Source organism: Balaenoptera physalus (assembly GCF_965194825.1).
Source record: "Balaenoptera physalus genome assembly, chromosome: 1".
NCBI lineage: Eukaryota > Metazoa > Chordata > Mammalia > Artiodactyla > Balaenopteridae > Balaenoptera > Balaenoptera physalus.
This window is the reverse complement of record NC_138882.1, coordinates 17501334-17528881: the sequence shown is the minus strand read 5'-3', so window position 1 is coordinate 17528881 and position 27548 is coordinate 17501334. Positions and strand designations below refer to the sequence as shown.

General features: G+C 35.9%; 1 protein-coding gene across 3 annotated transcripts in view; it reads right to left on the bottom strand.

The window, feature by feature from the left end:
- Positions 1 to 7854: 7854 nt before the first annotated feature.
- Positions 7855 to 27548, bottom strand: part of SPATA17 (spermatogenesis associated 17) — a 193913-nt gene continuing 174219 nt past the window's right edge. For all 3 annotated transcript variants that reach the window (XM_082427491.1, XM_082427492.1, XM_082427493.1), the window contains 2 exons: positions 14084 to 14166; positions 7855 to 10604 (listed from right to left, as the gene is read on the bottom strand). In XM_082427491.1, the coding sequence (XP_082283617.1) occupies positions 14086 to 14166 (81 nt within the window). In that variant the 3' untranslated portion in view covers positions 7855 to 10604; positions 14084 to 14085. The remainder of the gene's footprint in view (positions 10605 to 14083; positions 14167 to 27548) is intronic.

Genomic DNA, 27548 nt, shown 5'->3' with positions numbered 1-27548 from the left:
TGTTCCTTTGTCAAAGATCAATTGATTATATTTATCTTGGTCTATTTCTGAGCTCCCTATTCTGTTACATTAATCTATTTTTTCACCAATACTGCACTGACTTGATTATTATATCTTTACAGTAAGTCTTGAAGTTGGGTAATATCAGGTCTCCAACTTTGTTTTTCTCCTTCAATATTGAGTTGGCTATTCTGAGTCTTCTGGCTCTGCCATATAAACTTTAGAATATGTTGATATCCACCAAATAACTTCCTGGGATTTTTTTGGTATTGAATTGAATCATAGCTCAAGTTGGAAAGAATTGACATTTGGACAATATTTTCTTCATACATATGAACACAGAATATTGCTCCGCTTACTTTGATCTTTGATTTTATTCATCAGTTTTGTAATTTTCCTCACATAGATCATGTATACATTTTGTTAAATTTATACCTAAGTATTTCATTTTGTGGGGTGCTAAATGGAATTGTGTTTTTAATTTCAAATTCCACTTGGTCATTGGTGGTTTATAGGAAAGTGATCAACTTTTGAATATTAAGCTTGTATACTACAACCTTGCTGTAATTGCTTATTAGTTCCAGGATGTTTTGTGTTGCTGTTGATTGTTTGCATTTTCAACATAGATAACCATGTCATCTATGAATAAATACAGCTCTATTTCTTCCTTCCCAGTCTGTCTACTTTTTATTTCTTTTTTATTTTCTTATTGCATTAACTAGGACTTCCAGTACTATGTTGAAAAGGAGTGAGCGGGGACATCCTTGTCTTGCTCCTGATTTTAATGGGAAAGCTTCTAGCTTCTGATCATTAAGTATGTTAGATGAAAGTTTTTTGTAGATATTCTTTATCAAGTTGAAGAATTTCTCCTCTAATTCTAGTCTACTGAGAGCTTTATCATAAATGGGTGTTGTGTTTTGTCAAATACTTTTTCTGAATCTAATGATATGATCATGTGTTTTTTTTTTTTTTTTTTTTGGTCTGTTGATGTTATTATGCATTACATTAATTTGTTTTCAAATGTTGAACCAGCCTGGTATAACTGGGATAAATCCTACTTTGTGTGATGTATAATTCTTTCTATACATTTTTGGATTTGATTAGTTAATATTTTGTTGAGGATTTTGCATCTATGTTCATGAGAGATTGGCTTGTAATTTTCTTTTTCTGAAATTTCTGTATTTGACTTTGCTGTTAGTGTAATGCTGGACTCAGAATAAGTTAGGAAGTATACCCTCTGCTTCTATCCCCTGGAAGAGGTTGTAGAGAATTGGTATAATTTCTTCCTTAAATATTTGATAGAATTCACCAGTGAACCCAAGTGGACCTTGTGTTTTCTCTTTTGGAAGGTTATTTATTATTGATTCTATTTCTTTAAGGGATAGAGTTCTATTCAGATTACCTGTTTCTTCTTGTGTTAGTTTTGGCAAATTGTGTCATTTGAGGAATTGGTCTATTTCATCTAGGTTATCAAATGTGCAGGCACAGAGTTATTTATAATATTTTGTCATTCTTTTCAAATTGTAGAAATTATAGTATGTACTGCTGCCTTATTGTGTTTTTAATTTGCATTTTTAATTGAAGTGTAATTGACTTATAATATTACATTAGTTTCAGGTATACAACACAGTGATTTGATATTTTAATACATTATGAAATGATCACTACTGTAAGTCTAGTTACCATCTGTCACTCTACAAAGTTATTACAGTATTATTGACTATATTCCCTATGCTGTATATATTCCCCCATGACATTTATTTTATAACTGGAAGTTTGTTCCTCTTAATTTCCTTCATCTGTTTCACTATCCCCCACTCTCTTCTCCTCTGGCAATCACTAGTTTGTTCTCTGTATCTAGGAGTCTGTTTCTGTTTTGTTTCATTTATTCATTTTGTTTTTTAGATTTCACATATAAGTGTTGTGTTTTTGATGATACCAATTCTGACAGGTATGAGGTGATATCTCATTGTGGTTTTGATTTGCATTTCTCTGATGATTAGTGATGTTGAGCATCTTTTCATGTACCTGTTGGCCATCTGTATGTCTTCTTTGGAAAAAATGTCTATTCAGATCCTTTGCCCATTTTTTAATCAGATTGTTTTTTGCTATTGAGTTGTGTGAGTTCTTCATATATCTTGGAAATAAACTCCCTATCTATGATTTGCAAATATTTTCTCCCATTATCTTTTCATTTTGTTGATGGTTTTCTTTGCTGTGCAGAAACTTTTTTGCTGTAGTTCACCTATTTATTTTTGCTTTTGTTGCCCTTGCTTTTGGAGGCAGATCCAAAACTCAGCATTGTACTGATGAAAAGAAGCTTACTACCTATGTTTTCTTCTAGAAGTTTTATGGCATCTGGTCTTACATTCAAGTCATTAGTCCATTTGAGTTAATTTTTGTGTATGATGTAAGATAGTAGTTTAGTTTCATTCTTTTGCATATGGTTGTTCAGTGGTCTCAACACAATTTATTGAAGAGATTATCCTTTCTTCATTGTATATTCTTGCCTTTTTTTTCATAAATTAATTGTTGAGCTTGGTTTGCAATTTTGGGGAGGATTTTGCATCTATGTTCATCAGTGATATTGACCTCTAATTTTCTTTCTTTGTGCTGTGTTTGTCTGGTTTTGGTATCAGGATAATACTGGCCTCATAAAATGAATTTGAAAGCATTCTTTCTTCAATTATTTGGAAGAGTTTGAGAAGGATAGGTATTAAATCTTCTTTGAATGGTTGGTAGAATTCATCAGTGAAGCTGTCTGGTCTTGGACTTTTGTTTAAGGGGACATTTTTTGTTACTGATTCACTCTCCTAACTAGTGTTCAGTCTGTTCAGATTGTGTATTTCTTCATGGTTCAGTCCTGGAAGATTGTACATTTCTAGGAATTTATTCATTTCTTCTAAGTTTTCCAATTTGTTGTCATTTTCATAGTAGTCTCTTATGATCTTTAGTATTTCTGTACTATCAGCTATAACTTCTCTTTAATTTCTGATTTTATTTTTTGAGCTCTCTCTCTTTTTTCTTACATATATCTATCTATCTATATCTATATATATATATATCTGTTTATTTTAAGTTGATAGCAAGTTAAGTTTGAAAACATTCTAAAACTCTACATTTTTCCTCACCCCCAACATTTTGTCTTCGGTGTGACATTTTGTACCATTTTTGTGTCTGTATCTCTTTAGTTATTGTTATAGTTATTTTTACTACTTTTGCCTCTTAACCTTCATATTAGCTTTATAATTGATTAGTCCACTACCTTTACTATATATTTACCTTTACCAGTGAGATTTTTTCTTTCTTATGTTTTCTTGCTACTAATTAGTGCCCCTTTTTTCAGCTTAACGAAGTCCTTTTAACACTTCTTGTAAGGCTGGTTTAGTGGTGGTGAACTCCTTTAATTTTTACTTGTCTGGAAAACTTTTAATCTTTCCTTTAGTTCTGAATCATAGCCTTGGAAGTTTCTTGCTTTCAGCACTTTGAATATATCATGTCACTCTCTTCTGTCCTGCAAAGCTTCTGCAGAAAAATCTGTTGATGATCTTATGGGGGTTCCCTTGTACATAACAAGTTATTTTTCTCTTGCTGCTTTTAAGATTCTCTACTTTTAACTTCTGATATTTTTATTATAATGTGTCTTGCTGTGGATCTCTTTGGGTTCACCTTATTTGAACTCTCTGGGCCTCCTGGATATGGATGTCTTTTCCTTGCAGGCAGGTTAGGGAAATTTTCAGCCCTTAACTCTTCAAATAAGTTTTCTGCCTCATTTTCTCTCTCTTCTCCTTCTAGGACCCCTATAATGTGAAAGTTGTTCCATTTGATGTTGTCCCATAGGTCTCTTATCTTCAATTTTTTAAATTCTTTTTTCTTTTTGCTGCTTTATGTTAGTTCCATTGCCCTGCCTTCTAGGTCACTGATTCTTTTTCTGTTTCATCTAGTCTGTTGTTGAATTCGTCTAGTATTTTTCAATTCAGTTATTGTGTTCTTTAGTCCTGTGACTTCCGTTTGCTATTTTCTTATCTTTTCTATCCCTTTGTTGAAGTTCTCTCTGTGTTCATTCACTCTTTCCCTGAGATTGGTTAGCATCTTTATGACCATTACTTTGAACTCTTTATCAAGTAGATAACTCATCTCCATTTCATTAAGGTTTTTTTCCCCCCTCCTTAGGTTTTATCTTGTTCTTTTGTTTTTCATTGCATATATTCATTGTTTATGAAACATGTAATGGCTCAAGATGCTCTTTCAAAAAATTTACTTTGGCTTCTGGACAACAGTTAATGGAAGTGCCAATCACCTTAACCTATTGTGTGATTAAGTTGAAGATAGGTTTCCATCTTTGTGATGATGTTATGGACTAAATGTGTCTCCCACCCCCTTCAATTCATATGCTGAAGCCCTATCCCCCATCTCAAATGTGACTGTATTTAGAGAAAGAACCTTTAAGGAGGTAATTAAGTTTAAATGAGGTCTTAAAGATGGGGCCCTAAACCAATAGGACTGGTGTTCTTATAAGAAGAGGAAGAGATCAGGAAGTACATGCACAGAGGAAAGGCCATGTAAGGATACAGCAAGAAAGCAGTCATCTGCAAGCCAGGAAAAGATGCCTTACCAGAAACCAACCATGCTGGCACTTTGATCTTGAACTTCCTGCCTCCAGTACTGTGAGAAGATAAATATCTGTTGTTGAAGCCACCCAATCTGTGGAATTCTCTTATGGCTACCTGAGCAAACTAAGACAGATGATAATGTATTTTTTTGCCTACTCTTGCACTAGGATAGCACTTCCAAGTTCCACCTGAAAATATATTTACCAAGAATCCTCATCCTTGGAAGAAACTGGATGTTGTTTTCTCACATAATCTGGAGACTATCAAAAGCTCTGCTTAGTGTCTCAGCTTTTAGAGTGCTTTTCACAAATCACAAATGCCTCAAGAAAAAAAGGTCTTGAATGTTGGATTCATTTCTTTTCACTCTTAATTCTCTTGGATCTTGATCATTCTCAAGCCCTGGCTTCCTACATAGACCTGAACTCCAATTTATATCTTTCTAGCCCCAGGAGACTGTACAAGGTCAACTTCACCTCTCAGTCTTTTAGCTGCCATTTTATGCTTGGTTTCTTGGTCCTGCGGTGTTTAAAAAATCAGAACTGCTCAAATAGGAGAAAGACAAATATTATATGACATCACTTATATGTGGGATCTAAAAAAATACAACAAACTAGTGAATATAACAAAAAAAGAGATAGATTCACAGATCTAGAAAACAAACTAATGGTTACCAGTGGGGAGAGGGAAGAGGGGAGGGGCAGTATAGGGGCAGAGGATTAAGAGGTACAAACTACTACATATGAAATAAATATGCTACAAGGATATATTGTACAGCACAGGGAATATAGTCAATATTTTATAATAACTATAAATGGAGTATAATCTTTAAAAGTTGTGAATTGCTAGGCTGTACAGCTGTAGCTTATGTAATATTGTATACAAACAATACTTCAATAAAAAAATTGTTAACTCCCTTCTTTAAGTTCAATTCAAATCAAACTATTTTAATCTTCTTTTGCTATTTGTCCAGTTAAGATTTTTAAAAATTTCCTTTTGCATACGTCTTGATCATTTCTGTTTCTATGCTTTTGCTTATGTAATTTTCTTTGCCTGATAACCCTCTTGTTCAAATTTTCAATTCAGTCAATTCAAGATCCTTATTACTATTAGGTCTTAACATTTGTCCCATCCAAGAAATTTTTCTTAACTATTCCCATCTCACTTTAATCCTATTTGCTTACCTTTTAGGCATGAAACAAACTTTAAAAAAAATTCTTATACTAAATAACTTTGTTTTGCTTTTAATTACTCTTCAGATTCTTCATGTCAACTGGACTTAACTCTTTAAGGGAAGTAATTTCATCTTCCATTTACTAAAATATTTCTCTGGTCACATTACTTTTAATACAGTAATGCTCAAAGATGAAAGATTCTGTATTGAATCCTTGTTGAGCAAAGAATGAGTAAACTATCCAGGTTCCAAAAATCACAAAATGATCTTGTTGTACATATTCCTTTCTCCTAGTCAGTGATGTTATTAATTTACAATATTAAGTATGAATGAAGGACTACTTTTTAAAAACTATTTTTTATGTTTCATTCAATTGGATTATTTTCACATGAAAAGAGGTATGAAAACTAATTTCTATTAGGTTGTTTGGAATTAAGTATGAATGCCTTGAAAATACATTAAATAGCACAGACTAATTTCCAGCTGGAAAACACATTGACTATGGAATACTTCAAGCCTACTAAATAATCATTATTAGATATCCTCATAGGAGCTTGGGCTTTACTTGCAATTCGTATGGTCTTACAATTCCCCCTACAAGGCAGCAAAGTAACTGTTCAGCTTAGCGTAAAACACACAGTGTATGCTTCCTCTCTATTTGAATCAGTGATTTATCCCTACCAGTATGTGCACTTTTGTCATTTCCTAAAATCAGGATTTCTTAATGTACTGACCTCACTTTGTGGCAAGGATTGTTTAATGCCACAGTGTGCAAATGAACTGCATCCCACATCACGAATAAGCAGCTGAAAACTATACATTGAACTCAATGTACTGATAAGTGGCTGTATCTGCTAGCACCGGCTGCAAGGTCATTTCCTCATTAAGGAGTTGAAGTATTTACAAGTGGAAGAGTGCTTAGCACTATTCTACTGTGCTCTGTGAGGGAGCCTGCTGGGGACACTGAACCCCCAAAGGAGCAAGCAAAGTACAAACCACAGATCAAGTTGGGGTTTCACTCCATTCTCACAGGAAAAAGTTTGAGATTATAAAATGGGAGAACAGAAAAGTGTTTTGGCATTGTGGGCTCTTTCTAGGACGCATCAAAAATCAGTCACGTTCTCAGTCCAAATTAATGTCATTGCTCTCATTTAGAGTCTTTCATTCAGAGCGTTAAGTGAGGGAAGAGTTCATTTACTACAGAAGAGCTAGAAAGCTCATTGTTGAAGATGTAACACAAAGATGTGTTGAGTTGTAGTTTTAGATGAACTTAAAGACAGGCGCTAACAGAGTTTAACTCATGGAATACAGACCAAACTAAACAACATTCTCCTGTGCTCTTCATTCATTTACTCACTCATTTTGCAATACAATTTTATTCTGATTCTTTATGTAGTGGTTTATTATAAACTGGAACTTGGACCAAATGACTTCTATTGATCCAGCAGTGCTACTGCTTTTCAGGCATCACTATGATCTTACATAAGTTCTACAAAAAAATTTGTGATTTATTTTTTACTGTGCTTTCACTTTGTTCCTAAAAGGTTTTGAGCCGCTTTACACTGGAAAAGAAAATAAAATGGAAGAGAAAATCGGGGCAAAATTAAAAGAAGAGTTGGAGGAAAAAAAAAATGAGACTGAAGACAAGATTAGCACATGAAATGGACACCATATAGCTGTGAGAGGCCGGCCATGAATGTGAGGGACCAGAGTAAAAAGGGGATACAATTGGTAACAAAATTCACAATTTCCCTGAGGTAAGAATGCAATATTGACTTCACACCCACAACAATATATTACCACAAATAAGGATAACTACTAAAAAACTTACAGATAAAAAAGATTACTTCCCAGAAGAAACACTTTACCCAAGTATCAATCATAACTTGATCTCAGGATCAGCCAACTTAGTGTATATCTAAACTTATATCCAAAATCATCTATATCATAACTACAAATTAATGGGACTAGTTAAAAAATAACACTCCATAATGTGTGCATTCAAATGAGTGATGGTGTCTTTATAGGCACTTTCTTAGGAAGCTATTATTTTATAGGTTCTATTTCTTGAAACATTTTTGGAACTTTCTTAACAACATTTATCCAACAGGTATTTTATTCGGTGCTTGGTGTTCTGCCTGATGTTGGATAGAGGGCATTTATCAAGAGAGACAGTATTTGCCCTCAAAGGAATTAGAGACCAGCAGGAAAGAAAGGCATTACCTGATTAACTACACGAAAGTTGATGAGTATTTTGATTTCAGAAGTACTGGAGGGTCCAGTTCTGAATACTCTCAAGGTATATGCCTTTAAACATCCACAGGGCTCTTGATGTTTTAATGGTCAATATTCATACAGAATTAGCTCATATTGGGAATGTAGGAAAGAAATTGTACATAAGCTGATGTAGTTAAGTAGTTTTCAAGAAGCAACAGACTGCTTTCCCCCACTATATTCTCTACTAAGAGTCTGTATTTCATTCTTCTTTCTCCTCAATGTAAAGGCATTTTTGGCTCATCTGGATACTCTCTATAGTTATCAGGAACTTATGTGAGTGCTGGGGTGGGGGGGAGGAGCAGGGAGTGTGGTGGTGAAAAACAAATACATTACACGGATTGGCTACAGAGCACCTGAGTCATGCACGAGTTTGGGTAACAGTGAGAAAGATAAAACTGGCATTCTGAATCATGAAATACTTTGCAGTTCTCAAGAATATATCCAGAGCAGGAATTATTTTTCTTGGGTGTAGTGATATAACATGAGAGAGAAAGGGAGGAGAGAGAGGAAGGTAGGTCACTACATGTGAACCTTGCAGACTGGGGCAGGCCAATTCACAATTTTCTGTCACTCACAGTTTTGTTTCTGAATTTCCAGGACAGGAAACTTTGGAGCACTAAGACTATGCAATAGCTCATAATCTAATGCTGAAAGTTATTTTAAAAGAATGAATTCCCAAAATATTGTGAGTCCTAGCAGCAGCATTAGAATAAGATTCCAGTCTCCTAAGATTATTATTAGAAAAGAACAGGAATTATTGATTCCTTTACTATAAAGTAATACATCCTATAAAAGAAGAAAAAAATAATCGGGGAAGAGCGAAACTTGGCTTAGTAGAGTTAGAACCCATCATAACAAGAGGCCGAGCTATAGACTCCCCACTCAGCAAAAAACATCATCTTGCATTTTTGTTTTTGTTTTTCATCAGTTGTTCCCAGAGTAAATGAAGTTTGAGAGTTGAATTGTCCATTTTGTCATCTGGTATAGACGCAACGCATAATGTTTCAAAGGACCCTGATCTGCTCTAAATCTAGCTACTTCCACTCACTTCCTTACACTTTACAAGATAAAGTAATTCATAACTTTCTTCTGTTATTTTGTGTAACACCCAATAATATTTTCCCATTCTATTTCTATTCTCCTATCCCCAAATGGCAGCAAATTCCTCCTTGCAATAAATGTTGTCTTATTTTTTTAAAAAAGTCTTTATTACTTATTTGAATTTTCTACAAACCTATACTTACTATAATTCCCAACATATTCACCAAATTGAATGAATGTTATTGAATGAATGCTCTAAATGAATGTTAACTGTTTTCTTAAAAATAGCATTAAAGACGTTTTTAAAAATGAACCTTTTCATATAAAGCTTCACAAATCATAACCTCTCACATAATACCTCATTATACCAAAGAGTTTAAAAAAATCTAGCTTAGACTATCATAATGAGAAGGGCAAGGTTACAGACTGAATCACCGACTTGTCATGTAGCTTTGAAGTGGGCAATGTTCAGACTCTTTCTAATTCCAGTAATTGTCTTACAAGTTCATGCTAAGGTCACAATTAACAAAACTCACCCAGCATCTTCAAAACACCTAATAGATTGTGAATTGTTATTAAAGATTCAAAGGGCTAGGAGGCATACTCTAAAATTTCATAATCTAATCAGTCAGACACTTGTTTTTCAATCAGAAACCACTTACTAAGTGAATACAATGAGCTGGATAGACCCTGCAAGCAGATGACCTCTTTGCAGTAGAGACCTGCAAATGTCTTCTCCGTCTGAGGGTGTCTATGTTTCTGCTGCCACACTCACCGGGGTCTGTGTCTCTGTGTCTCAAGTTCAACATCCCGAGGGAGTTCGAACTGGTCTGACAAGTCACTGTTTCCCTCAGAGCAGAGCTTTCATACCATACCACTTTACCCCATTCATTCTTCAAACCATTCATCACTCATTCTTCATGCTAGCTGCCCTTCGCTTGGGCTCCCAACACTGGTGTGACTAGGATGACGGGGTCAGAATATGGCCACTTCAGTGGAAACATCTGTGGCACTTTTGGTCACCAGTGGCCGTGGCTGTGACAGACATTCTCAGAGGTAAAAGACCCACTGTTCATACACACACACACCATATATATATATATTTTCACACTGTAATTAATTCATGAGTAGTCAGCTGTAAAATATTAGTTTATTGAATCATAATAAGTACGGTTTAAGTGTATTTTCTGTAGGCTCCTCATTTGTATTTTCCTTTTAGAACTGTAGAGTTTTTAACGAACCAGGGATGGTTCCAGTTTCTTCTTTGGACAGATGGGGGGAGGGGGAGGAGAGAGAGATAGAGAGAGAAGGGAGGAGGTAGAGAGAATGAGAGAGAGAGAGAGAGAAAGAGAGAGAAAGAATAGGAAATACTTCAAATGTTTAGAGACTTGTGTCAAGGTTGTTCAGCAGCCATCAAAGTAGAATCCAGGATTCCAGGCAGTGGGGTCTTCTATTCAACACACTTCACACCATAGCCTCATTTTTACATTTTGTCTCTTTTTCTAAAATCAAAACAGTAAAATGAAAGGAGAAAAAGAACCCAATAACACGAGTTCTCAAATTCTCTAAATATTCCTCAGAGTTAAGCTCAGTTAAGAGTCTAGGATGCTACACCCCTGATTTGACTCATTTCTATCCCTGCTGGAATTACCCTTTTCTCTGATCTCTGTCTACACTGCTGCAGGTCCTGGTCAACAACATTGCTGGTGTGTGCCACCAGACACACAGAGTGTTCAGCCAGCCTGCCTCAGTCATAAGGGAACACAGCAGAATGTCTTCCTAGAGGCAAGTGGGTTGTTATATCATCTTTAGTCAAAGGATAAAGATACTAAAGATATATTGCTTTCTGTTTTGTTTCTTGCCAATTCACTATGACTAAACTGAAAAGGGTTATAAATTCACATAGTGCCAAACTGAATAACAAGGTGTAGTAATTTTTCTTGTTGAATTAAAAATGTAACCCTAACAGGCACATATGTAGTTTCTATGCCTGATTACTACTCTCCCCTCATGTATCTTCCTTTTCCTTACACAGCGGCTGACACCATATTTCCTCTGGAAAAAGACCATGGAATTTCACCCCTTTCCCAATTCAGGTACTAACCAAACTTATTTTTCATTTTTATTTTTTTTCTCGGCTACTTGAGTCATGCCTATGCCAAATTCCTATGAAAAGGGGAAGCAAGTACATTATTTTTCATGCATAACAAATAATTCCATTAAAACTAATCATATATGGCCTCAAAACTGAACCACTTTTTAGCAGAATGATAGCCTCGGCCAAAGCCCATCGCAAAGAAGAATGTGAAAAAAGTGAGAAGCACATAATGCAAGAAACTCACACTGATGTTGGACTAACCAATGATTTCATCTTATGGTGCTAATTTTTCTCCATTCTAATATTCAAAGAGACTCTTCTGTCTGGAAAGATGAATGGAGCTGAAAAGATGGCAGAGCAAGCTGACGGGATATAGCATCTTCTGATTTAAACAAAGGTGCCTTTGGGAAACTATCAAAGGTTACAAAAATGAGTAGTTATACAGAAAAATTAAAGAAATTAAAAGGAATCATATTATCCTAGTCAGGGAGTAGATTTTAAAATATGTGTGTTTAAAATCTAATTCACGCTGTGTAATTTCAGTGGCTGAAGTCTTATTGCATTAATCAAAATGGGTAGGTGTGGGCTCTGCTTATCCTAAACTCAGACATGCTAAAGGAAAGAAAGATTAATCTGATAAAGGTATCACTATTTCTAATCGGACTGACGGGCAAGTGTAGTGTGGGTGTACGAGGCAATGTCGGGTGAATTATAGCGAAGTGATGAACTACCTTGAAGATGAAGCAATCAAATAGATAGCTCTAAAAATTACCACGGCATCTTTATTAAACACTTTGGTGCAAGTGTTCCTGTCTCGGCCTTCTTCACAAAGTGCAGAAGCACTGTGTTGTATTTGGTGAAATTAAATCTTAATAGGAGAGCATCAGCTAAGGCTGCTACCCTTCACTTACCAAAATTAAGCACTAGATATTAATTTCCTTTCTAAGAGGAGGAGATGACATTTTGATAACACTTTCAATTCACAAAATAGTTAAACATTCAAGAGAAGAGTTAGCAAACACTTTTTAAAAACATCTCTCACATATTTGTATCTGTGCACTGTGCACTCTTTTTAATGAAAAGTAATGTGAAACATTTGTTACTCATCCTTGTCTTTCTTATAAATAATTTAGCAAGTCATTATTTTGTCTTCAGAAAAAAAGATAATTGTCTCTGAATTATTATGACTGAATTGAATAAAGTCAAGATGTTTTTAGAAAAAAAGATAATTGTCTCTGAATTATTATGGTTGAATTGAATAAAGTCAAGATGTTTTTGTAATTGGTAGAGAAGAGCAAGTAGTTCCTATTGTTTAACAATTTGCTTTTGTCTGATTAGATAAAAATTTCAAAAAGTGAGACCATAAAGAAATATCCCCCCAAAATGTACCCCTAATCTCGCTATCAAGAGATAACTACCAGTAACATTTTTGCATTATACGAATGTATACATACATATGTAATACATAAATAAGCACATACAAGTGTGTTTTTTATACATACATACACATTATACATATGTGTGTGTACACACACACATACACACACGCACATATATACATGTTTTTAATGGAATCAGACTACATAGTTTCCTTTGAACCCAGCTTTCTTTTCTTAGAAATATATTGGAGGCATTTTTTGAAATTAATAGGTAAAGATCTATGTTAACATTTTTAATGTCTTCATAGTATTGCATTTCATGTGTCTTAGCATTTATTTAACTTAACATATACTAATGAGTATTCAAGTTATTTTCAACCTTTGGCCATTATGAACAGGATGTATCTTTGAATTAAAATCTGAAATCATACACAAATATGAAAAATTTTATTTAGACTACTTCATGCTGTGAGTCACAAATACTAGATAAATGTTCCAATGGGTAATGGTACTTATTTTATAAACCTTTGAAACTGTAATTCCACTCAGCATTATATGTATGTTTCTCCATTAACTCAGAGTATTTCACATTTCCCCTCATATATTCCTTTGGAGGAGTTAAAAGGTGGTCATTTCTATCTACATTTAACATACTGACTTCCAGTTGGAGCATCCAAAGTTATAAATGTGGGAGAGGCAATACTAACTAAATCTAAGGAACATAGTTGCTTGCATCTACTTTGTGTTCTTTCCAACAGACCAGAGCTTTCCCTGGTTCTTGGTGTGGGAGGAACCCTGGGGAATTAACTAGCCTGATTTCTCATTCCTGCCTCTTTTCCTTCAACTGTAGTGATCTTTTCTGTCTTCATTCAATATCTCCTTTAAATTTGGCTGATGTCAGAATACCTCCTATTAGCCTCCCTTTGATTGTAATCACTTCTCTACTCTAAAGCACCTTAGCAATTAAATACAGCATTCATTGAGAGTTAATTTTGTGTTCTTGAATTTTATGTGGGTATCTCTGTTCTTCTCTAGTCTGTAAACTTTGGTCATCAGAGACCCAAGATGCTATTTATTTGGAATCCACTAAAGGCACCTCTCACTTTAAATAACACACATATTGAATATAGTATTTTAAACTATACTGTATCTATACAGTAATGAGAAATATTTTAGCTTTTGGACACCATCAATACTTTCTCATTATATTGTGTAAAACTATTTATTTACTGTATTAATTAATTTAAAGAGAAAGGGTACTTCAGGTAGTTTTAAGTTCTACTTTGAGTTCATTTTGGAGCAGAGATTTGAAATACAAAATCCATGATTTTTGAATGTTGAAAACCATTAGACTAGAATGAAAGAAATATATGGAGTTGTATTATGTATAAATATTATTATAGCATTTTTTTTTAAATGCTTGCTAGTTAAATCAATCTCATTTGATTTTTTATGTTATTTACTATAGCATTTTTTTGAAGTACCTTTTAGCAAAAATGCATACCTTTATACAATTTGTCCAGCTTTTGAATACAATTTTCCATACTTTGAGAAGAGATCAAATGATGGCAATACAGTTTGGAAATCCTAGGAGGAAAAAGATCAACAATTACCAAAGAGGTCATGCTGATTTCTTATGTTATTTTGGTTATAATTTAAATTATATTAAATTGCTAGATGGATATCATTTAACTGTACTTCAAATTTCCCATCATGCCCTCAAATAAAACAAAATTAGCAGGTAAGATTTATCAGTTGAAAGCCAGATATATGGAGACTTTCTTAAACACGTAGTTTTTACGAGCTGTGGATGGCAGCCTGGAGAAGCTCTGAGCAACACAATGACATAGCCACCTGTCTTCACAGAGCTCACAATCTACATGTTTCTCCTTGATCTTGATGATGGTGCATTTGGCTCCTTTTCTGACATGATTTTTCGTCTACATTTCCCCTCATTGAATCGTCTCTAGCAACACCTCTGCTTACTTAACACTCTGCCTCTCAGTCTTTATACTTAGAGATGCCTCCACCTAGACAGCTTTGTCTCCAGTTATTCCCATGGTTCATTCCTTCTCTTCGTCACATCCCTGTTCAAAGAGACCCTCCCTCACTACCTGCACATAAAATAGTACCCCTGAAACTTTCTATCATTTTAAATGGCTCTATTTTCTTCATAGCAATTACCATTCTTTGATACTATATATTTATTTTGTGTCCCACATGAGATGGTAAGCTTCATATGGGTAGGTACCTTGTTTTGTGCAAAATAATATTTGTTGACTAAATGAATGAAAAAGGAAAGGTGTTATACCCAAATAATCATAATAGAAGGCCACCTGTGGTAAGTATCACAGAAGTGATTCAAACAAATGCTGAAGAAGTTCAGAAGGAAGAGAGAACAAATCATTTATTGTTGAGTAACCAAAGAAGCAGCATTTGATTGAGGATAGAAACGAATGCTTTTCATGCATGTGAAACAGTCAAAGTCGTTAAAGAGGTAAAGTACTAAATCGACAGTAGATACTGTAAATAAATGGTCAGACTACATAAAAGCATATGTTTCTCCTTTGTAAAGCAGGCTTATCCTCAATGGAAATGATTTTGGACAATTTTATTTTTCTTAAGAAAACCCTGGAAGGAAGGACCTCTGCCCAGGGTCAACCTCTTTAGAGGGTTCTTACCTTACAAACACACAGAAAATAAATGTATTAAAGAACATGCAGGAACCTCTGTCACTAGGGATCTGGCTCTCCACTCCGGTACAACAGAGCCCCAACCCTAAATATCTGCTTTTATGAATAAGCCCAGGGCTTAATAACAAGCCTATTCAGGCCCCAGGGAAAAGCCCCACATCTGTTGCTTTGTGTTTATGAAACAAAAGTGACAAAGCCCAAGTGACATGAAGGATAAGAGGTTGTAACAGACACTGCTTTCGAGCACGAAAAGAATTTGTGTGATAAAAATGCTTAGAAAAAAAAATGCTTAGATAAAAGACAAATTAATTAATTCGAATAAAATCCTTCCTTTTGGATAGCATGAATGCAATAGAACTTTATATAATGAAGTATTATTTTCTTGTGGTGCTGAAATCCATATTCTAGCTTTCTTTTTATTTGTAATTGTGATTCTAGGGGTACTCAGGAATCAACATAATGTTTGCAAGAGTGGCGCATGACATATCGGGAACATTTTGCAATAGTAAGTAATTCATATTACTCTTAAACTTGAATGTATGAAGTTAGGCATATGTGAGAAGCATGATAGTGATTTTTTAATGTCGGCACTTGATGAACCCTGAAGACTAGAACTATGGATGGTTTAAGTTTTATAAATATATATGTATAACAATAATCTAGGTTTCAAAAAAGTAAATGAAAAGGTTTGTTTTGTGCAAATGATCTTAAACTTTTGATATTTTTAACTACTTTTTTTTTTATTTTACTATAATAAATCATTTTGGATATTTAAAAAAATTTATTTCTAATTTTTTCCTCTTTTAAAAAAATGAAGTATAGTTGATTTGCAATATTATATTAGTTTCAGGTGTACAGCATAGTGATTCAGTATTTTTACAGACTATACTCCATTAAAAGTTATTATAAGATAATGGCTATAATTCCCTGTGCTATACAATATATCCTTGTTGTTTATCTATTTTATACATAGTGGTTAGTAACTCTTAGTCCCATACCCCTAATTTGCCCCTCCCTCCTTCCCTCTCCCCTTTGGTAACCAGTAGTTTGTTTTCTATATCTGTAAGTCTGTTTCTGTTTTGCATATACATTTGTTTGTATTATTTTTAGATTCTGCATATAAATGATACAATGTAGCATTTGTCTTTCTCTGTCTGATACACGTTAGAAATTCAGCTCTACATGAAATGAGGAACATTAGAGAAGAAATAAATGAAGGTAAAGATCTTAATTGATCTTACAGATAACGGTCTTGTTCAAAATAATAATAACAACAATATAATCAGTGATTATAGCTTATGGATAAGGTAAATAAATGACAGCAATATTATAAGGGATGGAAGGGAGGAGTTGGGAATAATCTGTTATAAGGTAGTTGAACTACCCATGAAACAATATAGTGTTATTTGAAAGTGGACTTGGATTAGTCAAAAAACACAAACAGATTAAAAGTAAAGGCATGGAGAAAGATATACTATCTAACATTAAGCAAAAGAAAGTTGGAGTAGCTACATTAATTTCAGACAAAACAGACTTCAGAGTAAGGAAAATAATCTGGAATAAAGATGGGCATTACATGATAAAGGAGTCAATTCTCAAAGAAGACATAACTGTCCTAAATGTGTATGTACCTAACAACAGAGCACCAAAACACAAGAAGTAAAAACTAATAGAACTGCAAGGAGAGGTAAACAAATTCACTATTGTAATTGGAGGCTTCAATACCCCTTTGTAAGTAACTGATAGATCTGGCAGGCAGAATGTCAGTAAGGATACAATTGAACTGAACAGCACTATCACTCAACTGGATCTAATTGACATTTATAGACTACTTCATCCAACAATAATCACACACTCTTCTCAAGCTCACATGGAATATTCACCAGGATAGACCACATTCTGAGCCATAAAGTATATCTTAACGACTTCAAAAGAGTAGATATCATACAAAGTATGTGTTTAGACCACAATGGAATTAAACTAAAAAGTAATAACAAAAAGATAGTTTAAAATTCCTGAAATATTTGGAGATTAAACAACACCCTACTAAATAATACATAGTCAAAGAAGAATCATCAAGAAAAAAAAAATTTTGAACTACATGAAAACTAAAACACAACTTGGCAAAATTTGTGGGATGCAGCAAAAGCAGTGCCTACAGGGAAATTTATAGCATTGAATGCATATAGTAGAAAAGAAGAAAGATCTACAATCATTAATCTAAGCTTCCAATTTAGGTAACTAGAAAAAGAGCAGATTAAATCCAAAATATGCCAAAGAAAATAAAATCAGAGTAGAAATTGAAAACAGGAAGTCAATAGAAAAAAAAAAAATCAACAAAACCAAAAGCTGGTTCTTTGAAAAGATCAATAAAATTGATAAACACCTAACCAGACTAAGAAAAAAGAAAGAAGATACACATTACAAATATCAGAAATGAAAGCTGGACCATCACTACTGATCCCATGGACATTAAAAGGATAAAAAAGGAATTTTTTTGAACAACTCTGTTCATAAATTTGGTAATAGGTGAAATGGACTAATTTCTTGGAAGTCACAATCTATCAAAACTCAAACAAGGAGAAATAATCTAAATACGCCTATAACTATTTTAAAAATTGAATAAGTAATTAGTAACCTTCCAAAACAGGCCCAGATGATTTCACTGGTGAATTATACCAAAAAAGGAAGAAATGATACCAATTCTGTATAATTTATTCCAGAAAACAGATGTACAGGAAGCACTTCCTGACTCTTTCTGTTTCATTGCCTATAAAATGGAGATATCTTACAGGGTTGGTGTGAGGATTAAACAGGATAAAACATCTTAGCACTAGCTTTCTCCTCCATCTTTCCTTCAAGGGTAAAAATCTATTCATAGTCTATCCAACATGTGCTTTTAAAAGTTAAGTTAGGGCTTCCCTGGTGGCGCAGTGGTTGAGAATCTGCCTGCCAATGCAGGGGACGCGGGTTCGAGCCCTGGTCTGGGAAGATCCCACATGCCGCGGAGCAACTAGGCCCGTGAGCCACAATTGCTGAGCCTGCGCGTCTGGAGTCTGTGCTCCGCAACAAGAGAGGCCGCGATAGTGAGAGGCCCGCGCACCGCGATGAAGAGTGGTCCCCGCTTGCCGCAACTAGAGAAAGCCCTCGCACAGAAACGAAGACCCAACACTGCCATAAATATATAAATAAATAAATAATTCCCATTTTAAAAAACGAAAAGTTAAATTAAATTCCATTGACACATATGAGAGACTGATTATGATGCAATAATGTAGTGAAACAGGACTGAAAGGATCTTGATTGTATCCCCCATCAGTAAAAATATTTTAAGCATCCTCAATATATTTTTGGTTATCTGCTTGTAATTCTATATGTGTAACACGGTGATAGTAAAATATAATGTTAAATGATATACAAATGAGGTAAAAATAAATAGAAATTATAATATTTTCTTCCCTCATTTCTTTGGATCTTCTTGTGTACTTAGTTTTGGCCTCCTCTAATATAATGAATGAAGCAACAATTAATTCTGTGTTATACTTTAACCTGTGCATTCCACTAACATTTGAGCATCTATAGTGTGTCAGCACTATGCTAGATAGCTTCCAACTAATGGTAACCAAAACTTAGCTGTGTCTTCCCAGGATCCCTCACAGGCTAGTGGAAGAGTCAGAAAATAGGCATTTATAGTTGTGTAGATAAGCAAGGACTGACTCTTCAAGTACCTATACTCTACATCCCCTGATAGAAAATCTTTCACAAATCCTTTATCACTCTTATTTTATTTAAAAGCCCACTTTCTTACTTGGCCCTAGTCAACCAATAACTGTTACCTCTGGTATAGGAAGAGGTGAACACACCATTAAGACAGCTTTGGTTTTGGAAAAAATCTGGTGCTGGTTCTCATTTGTTCATAATATTCCTTGGCCACCATGTTATGGGAAAAAACAGGCCACCATGTTATGGGAAGCTATTTATGAGCTCAAGAAAACCACCTGCACGACACTTGTACATTGTCACTTTTGAAATGGGGGGGTGGGGGACAGCTTTTCTGAAAAATTACCTCATCAAGAAAAAACACTGGGGATGTAATTCTAAATGCTGCCATAGCCCTTGCGTGCCAGAGCAGACAGCTTTTGCTATTAGCTTTTGACCAGCCAAACACAAATAATCCACTGCCAAAATGAGCTCCTTGGGACAATTTAGGACTCTTTGGAAGTGAATGGCTCTTTGAGCTGGAATGCAGCCCAGGTCCATTTTCAAACCCAAGTCAAAATGACAAAGAGCAAATTTCCTGGGCCACTCACCCCCTAAGTGTAGGATTACTTTAGGTTGGCAGCTGCACTGTTTATCTAGTTATTTAAGGCTTTTCAGCAGATACTCATGACCAGCTTCAATGTTGGTAAGCAGGATGGAGCTGATACACTATAGTGGACAAATCCTCCAAGATTAGAAGGACAAGATGGAAATGAAAGGTTATGCACATATTGTTCAGCTTAAAATATTTTTTATATAATCAGCTCTAAGCTGATTAAATACAGGAAAATATTTCCTGAATGAGACCATAGTTAAGTCTGGCTAGTGCTTGGGATTTTCCATAATCTATAAACAACAGTTCATAGGCAGTTTTAAAAGATCACCTGGCATTATTCCTGCATGATCCAACTTTGCTTTCATTGCATGTAGAAAATTCTGTGATGGAAAGATCATTTCCACTGTTTCGACAAAAGAACATACACGCAATGGCTAAGAGCTGTAGGAGTTTTTCTCTTCTTTCTGTTCACTATGAGTTTTCAGGAAAACATTCTAAAGCATTCTCTATTATTTGTGTTCTTCTCTAGATTTAGGATTTACTATGTATTCTTTCAATTAAACTATTTGTATATGTTTCCAAAGAAACAACTTTTAGTTGACGTTGAGTTGACAATGCAGTGTCAGTCTGAACCTAGAAAGGAAACCAAGTTCATTTGTATATTAAATTATGCTCAGAGTCTCACTAAGGGTATTTGCAAGGGTGGTTTGAAAACTTTATGACTTCTGTTCTGAGGCAGGATTGCATTGGAGCCAAGCTGACTGGGTGCTTGTTTCCTCACTTGAAAGACAGAGATGAGAGAGACCTTCAAGATGGTGGAGGAGTAAGAAGTGGAGATCACCTTACTCCTCACAAATACATCAAAAATACATCTACCATGGAACAACTCCTACAGAACACCTACTGAACGCTGGCAGAAGACCTCAGACTTCCCAAAAGGCAAGAAAATCCCCATGCACCTGGGTAGGGCACAAGAAAATAGAAAAAACAGAGACAAAAGAATAGGGACAGGATCTGCACCTCTGGGAGGGAGCTGTGAAGGAGGAATAGTTTCCACACACTAGGAAGTCCCTTCACTGGTGGGGATGGGGGGTGGGCGGGGGGGAAGCTTCAGAGCCACGGAGGAGAGCGCAGCAACAGGGGTGCAGAGGGCAAAGCGGACAGATTCCCACACAGAGGATTGGTGCCGACAAGCACTCACCAGCCCGAGAGGCTTGTCTGCTCCCCCGCCGGGGCGGGCGGGGCTGGGAGCTGAGGCTCGGGCTTCGGTCGGATCGCAGGGAGAGGACTGGGGTTGCCTGCGTGAACACAGCCTGAAGGGGTTAGCGCACCACAGCTAGCCGGGAGGGAGTCCGGGAAAAAGTCTGCAGCTGCCAAAGAGACAAGAGACCATTGTTTCTGGGGCGCGAGGAGAGGGGATTCAGAGCACCACCTAAACGAGCTCCAGAGATGGGCGCGAGCTGTGGCTCTCAGCGCGGACCCCAGAGATGGGCATGAGACGCTAAGGCTGCTGCTGCAGCCACCAAGAAGCCTGTGTGCAGACACAGGTCACTATCCACACCGCCCCTCCTGGGAGCCTGTGCAGCCCACCACTGCCAGGGTCCCGTGATCCAGGGACAACTGCCCTCGGAGAACACACGGCAGCCTCAGGCTGTTGTAACGTCATGCTGGCCTCTGCTGCCGCAGGCTCGCCCCACATTCCATACCCCTCCCTCCCCCTGGCCTGGGTGAGCCAGAACCCCTTAATCAGCTGCTACTTTAACCCCGTCCTGTCTGAGAGAAGAACAGACACCTGAGGGTGACATACATGTAGAGACAGGGCCAAATCCAAAGCTGAACCCCAGGAGCTGTATGAACAAAGAAGAGAAAGGGAAATTTCTCCATGCAGCCTCAGAAGCGGCAGATTAAATCCCCACAATCAACTTGATGTACCCTGCATCTGTGGAATACTTGACTAGACAACAAATCATCCCGAAATTGAGGTGGTGGACTTTGGGAGCAAGTGTAGCCTTGGGGTTTGCTGTCTGCAACTGACTAGTTTCTGATTTTTATGTTTATCTTAGTATAGTTTTTAGCACTTGTTATCATTGGTGGATTTGTTTATTGATTTGGTTGCTCTCTTCTCTTTATTTTTATTACTTTAAAAATTTTTTTAATTTAATAATTAAAAACATTTTTGCTTTAATGACTTTATTTATTTTATTATTATTTTTTCTTTCTTTCTTTCTTTTTCTCCTTTTCTTCTGAGCCATGTGGCTGACAGGGTCTTGGTGCTCCAGCTGGATGTCAGGCCTGAGCCTCTGAGGTGGGAGAGCCGAGTTCAGGACATTGGACCACCAGAGACCTCCTGGCCTCACATAATATCAATCAGCGAGAGCTCTACCAAAGATCTCCGTCATGCTAAGACCCAGCTCCGCTCAATGACCAGCAAGCTCCAGGGCTAGACACCCCATGCCAAACAACTAGCATGACAGGAACACAACCCCACCCATTAGCAGAGAGCCTGCTTAAAATCATAGTAAATTCACAGACACCCAAAAACATACCACAGGACCTCAACATAATAAAGGCCTTACCTCAACATAATAAAGGCCATATATGATACATCCACAGACAACATCTTTCTCAGTGGTGAAAAAGTAAAACCATTTCCTCTAAGATCAGGAACAAGACTAGGTTGCCCACTCTCACTGCTATTACTCAACATTGTTTTGAGAGTTTTAGCCATATCAATCAGAGAAGAAAAAGAAATAAAAGGAATCCAAATCAGAAAAGAAGAAGTAAAACTGTCACTGTTTGCAGATGACGTGATACTATACATAGAGAATCCTAAAGATGCTACCAGAAAACTACTAGAGCTAATCAATGAATTTAGTAAAGTAGCAGGATACAAAATTAATGTACAGAAATCTCTTGCATTCCTATACACTAATGATGAAAAATCTGAAAGAGAAATTAAGGAAACACTCCCATTTACCACTGCAACAAAAAGAATAAAATACCTAGGAATAAACTTACCTAAGGAGACAAAAGACCTGTATGCATTAAACTATAAGCCACAGATGAAAGAAACTAAAGATGATACAAACAGATGGAGAGATATACCACGTTCTTGGATTGGAGGAATCAATATTGTGAAAATGACTATACTACCCACAGCAATCTACAGATTCAGTGCAGTACCTATCAAACTGCCAATGGAGTTTTACACAGAACTAGAAAAAAAGTTTCACAATTTGTATGGAAACATAAAAGACCCCGAATAGCCAAAGCAATCTGGAGAAAGAAAAACGGAGCTGGAGGAATCAGGCTCCAGGACTTCAGCCTATACTACAAAGCTACAGTAATCAAGACAGTATGGTACTGGCACAAAAACAGAAATATAGATCAATGGAACAGGATAGAAAGCCCAGAGATAAACCCACGCACCTATGGTCTGCTAATGTATGACAAAGGAGGCAAGGATATACAATGGAGAAAAGAGAAAAGACAGTCTCTTCAATAAGTGGTGCTGGGAAAACTGGACAGCTACATGTAAAAGAATGAAATTAGAACACTCCCTAACAATATACACAAAAATAAACTCAAAATGGATTAAAGACCTAAATGTAAGGCCAGACACTATAAAACTCTTAGAGGAAAACATAGGCAGAACACTCTATGACATATATCACAGCAAGATCCTTTTTGATCCACCTCCTAGAGAAATGGAAATAAAAACAAAAATGAACAAATGGGACCTAATGAAACTTAAAAGCTTTTGCACAGCAAAGGAAACCATAAACAAGACAAAAAGACAACTCTCAGAATGGGAGAAAATATTTGCAAATGAAGCAACTGACAAAGGATTAGTCTCCAAAATATACAAGCAGTTCATGCAGCTCAATATCAAAAAACAAAGAACCCAATTCAAAAATGGGCAGAAGACCTAAATAGACATTTCTGCAAAGAAGATATACAGATTGCCAACAAACACTTGAAAGGATGCTCAACATCACTGATCATTAGAGAAATGCAAATCAAAAGTACAGTGAGGTATCACCTTACACCAGTCAGAATGGCCATCATTAAAAAATCTATAAACAATAAATGCTGGGGAGAGTGTGGAGAAAAGGGAACCCTCTTGCACTGTTGGTGGGAATGTAAATTGATACAGCCACTATGGAGAACAGTATGGAGGTTCTTTAAAAAACTAAAAGTAGAATTACCATATGACCCAGCAATCCCACTACTGGGCATATACCCTGAGAAAACCATAGTTCAAAAATATTCATGTACCACAGTGTTCATTGCAGCTCTATTTACAATAGCCAAGACATGGAAGCAACCTAAGTGTCCATCGACAGATGAATGGATAAAGAAGATGTATACAATGTAATATTACTCAGCCATAAAAAGAAACGAAATTGAGTTATCTGTAGTGAGGAAGATGGACCTAGAGTCTGTCATACAAAGTGAAGTAAGTCAGAAAGAGAAAAACAAATACCGTATGCTAACACATATATATGGAATCTAAAAAAAAAAATGGTTCTGAAGAACCTAGGGGCAGGACAGAAATAAAGACACAGACGTAGAGAATGGACGTGAGGACATGGGGAGGGGGAAGTGTAAGCTGGGATGAAGTGAGATTGGCATGGACATATATACACCACCAAATATAAAATAGATAGCTCGTGGGAAGCAGCTGCATAGCACAGGGAGATCAGCTGGGATTTTTGTGACTACCTAGAGGGGTGGGATAAGGAGGGTGGGAGGGAGACGCAAGAGGGATGGGTTATGGGGATATATGTATACGTACAGCTGATTCACTTTGTTATACAGAAGAAAATAACACAGCATTGTAAAGCAATTATACTCCAATAAATATGTTCAAAAAAAAAAGTACCAAGAGGGGAAAAAAAAAAGAGATAAAATGATATAAAAATAATGACACCCTATTCACAGGGTTGTTAAAAGGATTACATGAGTTCATACTTATAAAGCAATTAAAATAGTGTCTGGCATATAGCAAATACTTAGTGTTAGCTATTTTCAAATAAGAAACTTCAAAAACCCTTTACTTTAAAAAAAAATAGTTGTGGATAAATAATCCTAAATAGTTGCTTATTCAAAGGTCATTTATATTTGACTTCAGTATACATATTCCTATTTTTAGGTAGGTACATCTAAATTCAAAAGTTTTATATTTGAGTTACTATTAATTCTTTTTCTATATTTATATATCTTTCTTTTTCTTAATAGTTTTATCTTTTTCTTAGTTTGTGCTCCTCTTCCACATTTATAGTCTTGATTATAAATGCACAAGTTGGAAATGGCAGGCCAACATGTAAACTGAAGGATGAATAATGGGGTTTCTTGTTTGACCAGTCCATTGTGTTATGGTGTATGTGGATTATGGCCATAGTAAAAGAAATACAAAGATATATAAGAAGTAATAAACCTAGATGCAGAAATATAGATGTACATATAAAATGTGGCCTTAACTGTTTAATTTTAACTAAAAACAATAAGAATGTTATCTAAATAAAAGTCACTGAAATGGAACACCCAACAAGAGACAAATGTTGTAGTTAGAATCATCTGTAGCCTGTGAGTTGGTTTGATAACAAAGCTAATGATACCAGGGTAAGAGGTTCCAGTAACATGACTTTCACATACAATGGCAACCCATTTTAAGTAGAGGGAACGCTATATGGCACTGGCACTAAAGGGAAATTTTGGGCTAGTACTTAGTTAGTATACTGGAGAATATGCTGCAAAAATGTTCCAAGATAACATCAGAATGGCTTAAGGAGAACCACTTAAGTGGGGAATACAACTGAAGCCAGAATTGTGACATTCTTAAATACTAAGAGTTTCTTGTAGGAAAGACACTGAGTGCCTCTAAGTAAAGAAGTATTCTAAGGAAACTCTCAAGAGGGGGGATAACTGCTAAAAGACAGGACGCATTGTATCCTGAGTTTAGCCTGGTAAAAAGTAAGCACTTCAAAAGTATTATTTGTCTGAAGGAATGACTGAAGAATGAATACATAGACTTGGCCCTGGGGAAACCATAAACCTGTTCAAATTTTGAGCCTTCTGGAATAGCACATCCTTACTCTCTCCTTCAACCCCATCACTCTAGAAACCAAAAGAAGGAGATGGCAGCTGTATGGCCTGGACTCCATCATCAAGAGGGTCCTCTCAAAGTCCACTCCACACTCTGAGAACTTTCCTTTTCCAACTGGTAGACGTTATGCCCAGGTCCCTCTGTAAATTAAATAACTTGAGTCTAAGTGTATTTGGAGGAGAAATAGAGAAATCAGGAGAGGAGGGAGAGAATATAGTAGAGAAAAAGTAAGTAACATATTTATGTATGAGGTCTATGAGGAATGGGTGGGCTCAATAAATCTTGATTGAATAGAAATATGTCTTCTTGTTGTGATCCCATTTTTCAAGGATGGTAATACCTAGATTCATCAGTAAATAGGCTATAAAGGATGTGTTCAATGATGTCTTCTTTATAAGAACACTGTTACCATCTATCTACATTATTCAGATTCCTTATTTGCAAATTCACCTACTCACTAAAATTTATTTGTAACTCCAAAATGCATACTCACGGTGCTTTCAGTCATTCATAGATACGAGCAGAGAGGTGAAGATTTGAGTCACCCAGCACCCACACTCCCAGCCAAAGCCTGTCTTCTCATTTCAGCTCTCACACTATAAACAAGTGTCCTTTCGTGTTTATTTAGTGTCACCTTTTTCACATTTTTGGTGGTGATTTCTCTTTTTAAAGTAGACCCCAAGCATACTGCTGAAGTGCTACCTAGCGTTCCTAAGCACAAGAAGTTTACTGTGTGCCTTAAGGAGAAAATACGTTTATTAGATAAGCTTCATTCAAGCATAAGTTATAGTGTTATTGGCCAGGACTTCAATGTTAATGAATCAACAATATATATTAAATAAGGAGTCTTTCAAAAGAAATACACATGAAACAATGTTATGTATTGATTGGGTGACAAAAATGTTGACCAGAGGCTCAGAGGAACCTAACCTTGCACTTCCCTTAGGAGCAATGGCTCAGTATTTGCTGATTCCGTGTTTGCAGTGACTTCATAGAACGTAACTATGGCAAGTACAAGAATAGACTGTAACTCTTCAGTACAGCCAAGCTCCATCATGACATACTTACTGCTACATGAACTTACGTATTCTACCAGAATATTACAAATAGCATGCCTCGTAGAACACAAGTAACACTGAACAAACAAATGAATGAATGAAAACATGAATAAAAATATGACCTAATGGATTCAAAATATTGTTTACTATCCTTACGGGGTGGGTTGTAAATAACTCTCCATGAACATTAACCATATATAGATTATAATCTGAAATTTTAGTTTTATAAGAAATGGTTTTCACTTCAGTATAATTTCTCTGAGATTAAACATAAGATAAAATTATAAATGAAGCTTTAGGGGAGGGTGAGATGAATTGGGAGATTAGGATTGACATATATACACTACCATGCATGAAACAGATAGCTAGTGGGAACATGCTGTAAAGCACAGGAAGCTCAGCTTGGTGCTCTGTGACAACCTAGATGGGTGGGATGGGGGCTGGGTTGGGAGGGAGGCCCAGGAGGGAGAGGATCTATGTATACATATAGCTGATTCACTTCATTGTACAGCAGAAACTAACACAACATTGTAAAGCAATTATACTCCAATTAAAAAAAATAATTGTCAACTGAAAAAAAAATTATATGATATTCAAATTTCAGTGTCCATAAATAAAGATTTACCATAGTGTAAATATATATATATATACACACACACACACACACACATAAATGAAGCTTTAATAAACAGAATTCGCATAGCCCTCTAATAAACTTAGATTTTCATATTATTACCAGGCATTATCATGTTTGCTTAATTTCTTTCAAAAAGAATTGGTTTTTCAACATTCAT